This window comes from Vigna radiata, unplaced genomic scaffold, assembly GCF_000741045.1.
Source record: "Vigna radiata var. radiata cultivar VC1973A unplaced genomic scaffold, Vradiata_ver6 scaffold_7, whole genome shotgun sequence".
Lineage (NCBI taxonomy): Eukaryota > Viridiplantae > Streptophyta > Magnoliopsida > Fabales > Fabaceae > Vigna > Vigna radiata.
In genome coordinates this window covers 4,648,830-4,657,786 of record NW_014543262.1, presented here as the reverse complement: position 1 = coordinate 4,657,786, position 8,957 = coordinate 4,648,830, and the positions used below count along the sequence as shown (strand labels likewise).

Here is an 8,957-nt window from a genome sequence, read left to right as displayed (position 1 = left end):
TTTTTTTATTTTTAAATATAATTTTTAATAATTATTTATAATTTTGGTCTCTTTATAAACATCATTAAAATTAAATATAACATTAAAATATAACATTTTATATTACTTTAATAACTAGGGGCATTTTGGTAATCTTTTATTTTTATCAATTAAACTAATTTTTTAAATCTGTCACATCAATCAAATCTTACACTAATTCTCACAAACTTTATTCTCAAATCCATACTCAATTACCCACAAATCCACTCAAAAAAACAACAAAAAAATTACCCTCAAATCCACTTAAATCCATTCAAATCATCTCTCACAAATCATCTCTCTCAAATCCATCTAAAAGAACACAGTTTAAGTCGTCTCCCAACGTACATGGAATTGATTCTGAACAAATTAATTTTTATAAAAACTATACAAAAGGGTTAGTAAAACAAAAACAATAAAGAATATAAAAATCAATAAAAGATTAAAGAACAAAATAAAGAAATAGATTTATAAAAATATTTTAAAAGATAAAAACAACGACTAAAAAGATAGGTTGATTTCACTACTATTTCAAAATAGAATTCATCATTGGTTATCTAAATATTATTGTTCAATTATTTATTGTCTTAGATTTTCAAATTAATCAATGTAAATTCTAAATTAATTTGTTGGTGTTCTCACTCTTAACCAAAGTAACTTTTCAATTAAAAGCAAGAACTTTGTAGATTAATCATTGTAAATTTAACCAAAGTACATCCTCAATTAAGTATTACTATGCTTAATCATGTTTATTCTTTTACCTATAATATCAAGTAAAAAGTTAATTAACCAAAGTATATTTTTTATAATTCTTGTTAAAGTTTTTACCGCTAATCATATTATATTCTCAATTGGTAGCAAAAACTCATTCAATCACATGAAAGTTTCTAAATTTAATCAAAGTAAATTCTCAATTAAAATTAAAAATCCTTTGACTCATATGATTGATATGTTATGTAGATTTAACATGATGCTTACTTGCTATAATGTAAAAATCATTACTTTTACTTGATTAAGAAGCAAAAGGCATAGATAAAAATAAATCACAACAAGAATAAAAAAAAAAAAACAAAGTTATTCATCTAACCACAATTACAAAAGCATTAACCCTAAAGGCTTAACACTCCATGAAATTTTGAAATAACATGAAAATAGAATAAGAGAGGGTGGAGAACATGAGACAAGGGAGAGAGGATGAAATTTGAAGTCCAAAGGGTTCATCCGCTCTTCCAATGTGTTTAGATTGGGCTTTATTTTGGGTTTCTCTATTATTATAATCTCCTTTCTAATAATGTAATCTCCTCCAATTATATTCTAATTAATCCAATACCTTCAAGATATATTTTATTATTGTGGAGATATAAAAATATTTGAATTTTTTTTTAGATTCAAAAGGATTTGTCAAATATTATCTTTTGATATTTACGGATATAGTTAAATAAAGTAATTATTTAACAATATCAAATAAAATATCGTAAGATATATTTTTTCCAAATTATCTTTTACCATAAATATTTATCAATTATCAAAGCCCTTTTCGTAGAAAAAAGAGAAAAAACCGCAATATCCAATTTTTGTTGCTTGTTCCCTCTTCTTGGCTTAGCCAAATTTCTTCATTTTTTCATGTTATGCTTGGATTGACTTTTGTGATGTTGATTATTTGCTATTCTTGGATTTATCTTTAAGATGTCATGCTTTAACCAATTTATTTCCACACCTTAATGAGCTCAACTTTGTTGTAGTTGCACTAACACTCCTCAAAATATCCAAAGAACATTTATGCAACTAAAAAGTTATTTTTAACATGTTTTTGTATCTCAGGCTAAATAAACTTAATTATAACAAATCATAATTAAAATATTATATTAAAGTACAAAAATCAATTAAGAATCCAATATTCAAGCTCGACATCGTAACACCTATGTTATTCGTTGTTCTGTTGGATTAACATATGCATTTGATGTTGAAGGGTTGCCACTAGATTGGGTTCCATTTCATGAGAAAGTTAGGTTTGATTTCGGATGGTGACCATGGAAAAATGAGATCGGGGAAAAGCTTTATCAAGACCACATTGTGGGTACCAGTGTTCTGATCTCAAGTCTGCTAAATGATATTGTTAGAGTCAATCACCCTGTAATTGAGGTATTGTCCGATTTAGAGCTTGGAACTCCATCACGGTTTTGTCTTTAAAAGGCATCTCGGAGGGTGAAAGAAGGAAGGAGTATTTAAACTGCCTTAGGCCTCGACTCTTAACCGATGTGCAACTATTGAGAATGGTAGGAGTATAAGCCTTCGGTGTAAGTCTTAGGGGAATGAGGGCTTAAGGGAACCAATGATTCATCTTATAACTTCGTTATCGACCCATGGTGGACACTAAATGTTCTTACCGAGGTCTTGAATGTGGTCCTTTAGGTTGATGGTGTGATCTGAATGGCCTTATGTTCTTGGCGTATCCTAAAGGTTGAAACACGAAGGAAGATAAACCTGTAAAAGATTTTCTGACGCTTAAGTGAGAAAGAGAGTTTTGATCTTTACGAATAAAAGAGGGAGTATGAGAGAGTGTCGATGAGATTGAGTGAGTAATTCTTGGGAAATACTAATTGTATTCATAGAATTAACATGGACCATTGACCTATGTTGTGATATTGAATAATATCCTGAAAATAATACTTATCTTAAATAAATAATAATAACAAAATGATATCTTAGTATAAATAATAACTATAATATCAAACTAACAAGATTAATTATTATTATCATTAATATGTGAATAATCTCCCAATAGATATATAATATATAATGAGATATTTCAAGACAAAAAAGCTTAATAAGTTTGATTGGAACCTACTCTTTATTACATTTTTTCAACTGCATAGGTACAATTATAAGTTTAATATCTATTTTTAATTTATTTTCAATTGCTATAAAGAAAAACCTAAATTCATTCGTCTCAAGACTAATCGTGACTAATGGTATCTTATAAAAAACACACAAAAATGTGAAATATAATTGGACAATGAGAACATAACACACAACTAGTGCGGTCAAAACGGGTCACCTGCCTCGGCCTACTATAGGTTGATTACTTAGTAAGCCAACCTAACCCAGTTCATTTATTAGCGAGTCAACAAAATTCGAACTCTGCTCGACCCATCACAGATTGATGAGTTAAACAGGTTGGCTCACCGACTCACTTAATTACAATTTTTTTAAAATAAAAAAATTACAAACATTTTGTAATTCAAATCTAAATAAATTTCACTCTCAAAATAATGTTAAACTCAAAACCATTCAAAATAATAAAAAAGAAATACAATAAATCTACATATAATAAACCAGATGATATTTTTAAAATTTTATAAAATAATAAATTAATAAAAATAAAATTATACAAATTAGTAGACTCCAATTAGTCAAATTTAAATAAACCAAATTTAAAATTAACTCACATTCTTTTTCCAACCTAATCTTACCCAACCCTTGAGCCACGTTGTCCCGTATCCCATATTGACAAGCCTAGACACAACCCTGCGAATACGAACACAACCCTGCACCCCTTGGTTTTTACAAGGTGAAGTTGTCAACAGAAAATGAAGTGGCACGAAACAGGTACCATAGGCACGAATGTGGTCACAACCATCCTTACGTTAGCAACAACCTTAGACAAATCCACACCTAAATATCTACCACACCATTTCTCTCCACTTCTCATTCTCAACGACTTCACCATTGCGTCTCTCCAATCCAATGGCTTCCACGCCTTTCTCCACTCTTTGCCACTTCCACAAACCCTCCCTCCGCTTCCTAGCGTTGGAGAGGTCCAGTTTCTGCGGCGCGTCGGCGATCTCTTTCCCAAAGGTTCGGAAGAACCGCAAAATGGGAACTTTACCCGTTTGCAGAATTAGTTCTGCTGTCGCCTTCCGGGACCTCGACGCTGACGATTTTCGACACCCGCTTGATCAACAGGTGCGTCCAATTTATTTCAGGCTTCTTCTTCCGTCTTCTACAAATATATCTAACTTCTTCTGAGTTAAAATCATTTTACTAACTTTTTCTGAGTTCTACAAGTAGTTTTCTCTTTTCTGATTTTTGTTTTCTGGGAAGCGTTAATGATTGGTGTTGAGGTTTTCATTTTGATGTTCCAGAATACGCTGATACTGAGAGCGATTCCAGGATTAAACGAACTTGGAAAGGCTCTTCTAGGTAACAAACAGATACCTCGTGTTCTAAGTAGCGGTGTTGTGGTTTATTGAGTTTTTGTGATGTTTAATAGTATGTGTAGTTTGTTGAGATCTTAGTTGACGAAGAGTATTATGAAACTATAGTGTATGAATGAGAAAAATTATCAATCTTAAAGTTCGGTTTTGTAGGGTTACGTTTCACTCAAAATCTAATTAGGAGTTCTGGACGATTCTAACTTATATTTTTGCACCCTATTTTTTTAGTTCCCGATGGAGATTTACCGAGAAATGGTACTTGTGCCAAATTATATTAGTAAAAAGATTCTTATATAATCCTCGTTTACCCAACTTGGGTGTTCGAAGTAATAAAGTGGTTGGAAAGTCATGTTGACTAGTGATATGTCTGAATTAGTCTATATAGAAGGTGGACAATTCTCTCATACTAGCTAGCTGAATTTGTGAATGAGTTAGAAAAAGTGTTGGACAAAACCTATATGAAGTCCTTTAGGTGTATTTATTTACTGTTATTCTCCAATCAGAATTGAAATTTTACCACCGAACTTATGCTGACTATTAGATATGTAAGATAATGTCTAAATATCTTTGGATATTTCTAACTAATCTTTAATGCAAACATTTATTACATAAATATTATTGAAGTGAAACTATGATTCTGATAAGAATATAACACTAAAATTATATAGGAGATGTATTTAAGTTGTCATAAGTATTGAGTCATCATCAACTGGGAACTACTAGGATCATCGGTGTAAATAATTTATTGACCCAGTAGACCTTTGCAAGGTATATTATAGTAGCATTTGGCCGCGCACCAAATGAATTAGAAAGGTTTTGTTCTGTTCTCCTTAATATTCCAATCATTTAGTGGAATCAAGATGTGCCATTTTTTATAACTCCATACTTTATTGTATTCCGTTTTTAAAACGTACAAACATGGGATAGAACCCTTTGTCTTATTGGATACCATTCCTACATGTTGACCAAACGCGCCCTTGATATACAAGAATCTCTAAGACTCATACCCCTCAAATATTTCCATGCAAATTCACGTAGTTTATGCAAGCATCTGAAATTATTTAAGTTGGTAAAAAAGTCACAATATATATTTGCAAATAGTGAGTTTGTCTGCATGGTTGTGGCGTGGTTATTCTTTTCCATATAAATAGTGAATTTGTCTGCTTTTATATGATGATCAATGATGTTCAACTGGTTTTTTGGGGCACAAAACACCACCACTGTATACTAATTAAGAATATTCATCACTGCAACATGCTTTCGGATACCAGTGGGAAAATAGTTGTCATTGAGTAGGTCTATGTTTCAGTCATGGTTATTGTTGTATGACATGGTTCCTTTAAAATGAAATGCAGGCACTGTAGCTGAGCAGGTTATGCTCCTTGAGAACATCGGAACATCTGTCCTTGTTTCTAAAAGTCAGGTATCCTTTACACTAATTAAAATCCTTATTAAAATCCTTAAACAAGGACCGGCAAAGGACAGTATAGGAAGATGCACAATATAATAGATAAACTTTTCCTGCATGGGATAGTCCTTGTCTATTTTGTGGAGATGAAGGATTTTGTTGCCTTCACTGCTACTACTTGCAAAAGAACGAAAATACAGTTGTCAATGAAGTTTTACATATTTGAATTTCAAATATGGCAATGCATATGCATTGGAAAAAACAATGCATGTTGGAAAAGCTCTATAATTATTTGTGTGAATTCCACTTTCTTTTATTGTATTCCTCAAAAATGAAGAATCGGACTGTCAGAGTACATTCAATTGATTGTGTACTTGTATGCATGATTCTGTGTAACCCTTCTTGACAGAAGAGGAAATTAACTTGTCCAATTTATCCATGTTGGTTCTGATTAAATACATGAGAACTGTGAAGCATCCTCCCTTCGCATTTTTATTTCCACTCAGTTGAGCTGTGTGACATAATTATCTTTAATTACATGTAGTTAGTTAGTATTCCTGCCTGTAACTCAATAATGTTAATATAATTTTTTTATAAAACATGAAATGGAAATTACTATTAATACAATTAGTTTCCTGCTGAGTTGTTGACATCTAATGTTACCTCAAGTAATTAAATAAACTTTTCTCTTGTTTTGTCAGCTTCCTGATCTTTACCACCTAATGGTCGAAGCTGCAGAAATATTAAATGTTGATGCCCCTGATCTATATGTTCGTCAAAGTCCTGTACCAAATGCGTATACTTTAGCTATAAGTGGTAAACGACCTTTTGTTGTCATTCATACTAGCCTTGTGGAGCTCCTTACAAAAGCAGAGTTGCAGGTTATAATCTATTTCTTTGTTTCAGTTTTTTAGTATCCACAAAGTGCCCCCATTTCACTGTTGAATGATGTTGGATGTACGATCCATTGCATGATATATAATTTTGCTCTTCCAAGATGCCTTATCAATTATTATTCAAACCATCTTTGTCTATCGTGTCCATTGTTCTGGTTCCAAATGTTATTTACTTGTGATCACTTCACTTTAACAGGCTGTTTTGGCTCATGAGCTAGGTCATCTAAAATGTGATCATGGTGTGTGGCTTACTTACGCAAATATTCTAACCCTTGGAGCCTATACTGTACCTGGTAGGTTACATAGAGTATTTTTTTTTCATAGACGTATTAATGCCCACAAATGGATATGTATACACTATGGTAAAGTAGTTAGCTACATTGAATGATCAAAGTTGGAGAAACATTTTTTTCTTTTACTCCTACAGAGAGAACAGGGAATAAAATCCATGTCACTCTTATCACTAGTTGAGTTTAACAACCTTAAGGCTTGCTCATAATGCAATATTTTCGAACTTTTTTCTTTGATCTTTGAAAGGGTACCTTATTTTGACAGTGGATATATATTTAACTGTATCCGTTGCAGCTCTTGTTTTAATATTGATGAGAACATGAAGTCTTGTCTTTGTTCAACTCAATTTTTCATAACCAGTGCCATCTGTTGTAGGCATTGGTGGTATGATAGCTCGAACTTTAGAAGAGCAGCTATTCCGCTGGCTTCGAGCCGCTGAGCTGACTTGTGATCGAGCAGCCCTTCTAGTTGCTCAAGACCCTAAGGTATGCTACTATGCTGATATATGTAAATTGGTTATTATTGTATATTGATTGAAATACTGAATTATAAATTTTTAATTCCCCAACCCCACAAGAGGTCGTCATCTCTGTCCTCATGAAATTAGCCGGGGGATGTCCATCCATGGCTGATCAACTAAATGTGGATGCATTCCTGGAGCAAGCTCGCTCTTATGAAAAAGCTGCTTCCAGCCCAATGGGATGGTATATAAGGTTTGTAACGTCTTGTTTAGGGAAATGGAAAATTATGTTGGGATTTTGTTTTCATTCAGAAGCTAAACTTCTGGCTGCTGATTAGGAATGCACAAACAAGGCAACTGTCACATCCTCTGCCTGTTCTACGAGCTAGTGAAATTGATGAATGGTCAAGAACTCCAACTTATAACTCCATTTTGAAACGTGGAATTCAGATCAAAACAGTAGAACAAAGTGTCCAGTAGTGTGTGCATGGATTTTGTTCAAAGTGCTCGGCAACTCAAGGTTCTTCGAAGGTAATTTCTTTCAACTCTAATTTCTGCTTTACTTTTCTGTCCTTCATCCATGTCGGCAATATGGCTAAAAATATTTTGTAGGCTTGATTAAACTTTTAGTGTTACAGCATTAGTTAAAATTTAAATTTGGTCTCCCTATTTTTTTTTTCATAAATTTTGAAGTCCATTAATGTATGTGTATAGGATGCAATCAATGTAATTTGTAGATATGGTATAGGTAATTTGGGTAAATTTATACGTAAGTGTTTTCAAAGGAAAAAAAATAACAAAATGAGAATATAAGATAAACATTTAAAAAGAAAGTTAAAATTAATTCAGGTATAAAGTAGAAACTTTTTTCTATATCAACTTTTCCAAAATCAAATTTTTAACTTTAACACCGTTATAATAAGTTTTTATACCATATTTGAAAATAAATTTAAAGTCTAATTCAATTTTAAAAATCAAATTTAAAATCTAGTTCAATCTTAAAATTTTGAAAATTCTGTTTGTAATATATATATATATATTCTTTTTAACATAATGTCCCTTTTCAACACTCAGTTGCATTTTTATTCCTCACTATGTTTTATTTTATTTAGGGGAACAGCAAGTGGTTGGTGGTTGTTCAGATTGTAGCATGCTGCTGCAAACTTGCAGTGTAAATCTAAAATGTGTATTCACTTTGTAATATAAGGGAACCTGTAAGTAGAATTTTGATGACATTGATTATTATTTCATAGAAATGTTTACCCCTATAAAGGTAAGGATAACCTGTAGCTTAGAAGGAGGGAAAAGTAAATAATAAAACTTTTAGTACCTAAAATGCGAATTAAATTTTATTTTAATTTCTTAATCTTAAAGGGATATTTTAGTCTGTCAAATATACGCCTAATATTTTAAATCTCTAATTTAATAATAGTTTTAGCAGTCCTCTAAATTTAGAAACATTTCTTTTGTCTCAATTTAAAATGCCTTTTTAAGTTTTCTATTTTAAAAATAATTCATTTTGATGTTTTACGGATAACATTGTTAACCTAAAAATTTAATTAAATTGAGAAAGATAATTTTAAACATGACAAAATAATTTGGATATATTTGACTTTGAATTATAATGGACTAGATAAAATAATTAATAATTTATTTTGATTAATAAA

The 8,957-nt window shown here is 31.4% G+C and overlaps 1 protein-coding gene across 2 annotated transcripts; it reads left to right on the top strand.

Moving 5' to 3' along the window:
• Window positions 1-3,536: 3,536 nt before the first annotated feature.
• On the top strand, window positions 3,537-8,677 carry LOC106753792 (protease HtpX homolog). Of its 2 annotated transcripts, XM_014635648.2 has the most exons (9): window positions 3,545-3,984; window positions 4,164-4,221; window positions 5,591-5,658; window positions 6,345-6,524; window positions 6,736-6,832; window positions 7,206-7,315; window positions 7,410-7,543; window positions 7,629-7,821; window positions 8,403-8,677. In XM_014635648.2, the coding sequence occupies exons 1-8, from the start codon at window positions 3,766-3,768 to the stop codon at window positions 7,768-7,770; spliced, it is 1,008 nt and encodes a 335-aa protein (XP_014491134.1). In that variant the 5' UTR covers window positions 3,545-3,765; the 3' UTR covers window positions 7,771-7,821; window positions 8,403-8,677. The 2 variants fall into 2 exon arrangements, with proteins under 2 accessions (XP_014491135.1, XP_014491134.1); XM_014635649.2 differs by lacking the exon at window positions 8,403-8,677 and having other exon boundaries at window positions 3,537-3,984; window positions 7,408-7,543; window positions 7,629-7,767.
• The last annotated feature ends 280 nt before the right edge of the window (window positions 8,678-8,957 follow it).

Bases quoted from the DNA above. Each gene is read 5' to 3' on its own strand.
- LOC106753792 (XM_014635648.2), top strand. From the start codon at position 3,766: ATGGCTTCCACGCCTTTCTCCACTCTTTGCCACTTCCACAAACCCTCC. The intron at 3,985-4,163 runs GTGCGTCCAATT...TTGATGTTCCAG, and splicing joins GACACCCGCTTGATCAACAG to AATACGCTGATACTGAGAGC. The intron at 7,316-7,409 runs GTATGCTACTAT...ACCCCACAAGAG, and splicing joins TAGTTGCTCAAGACCCTAAG to GTCGTCATCTCTGTCCTCAT.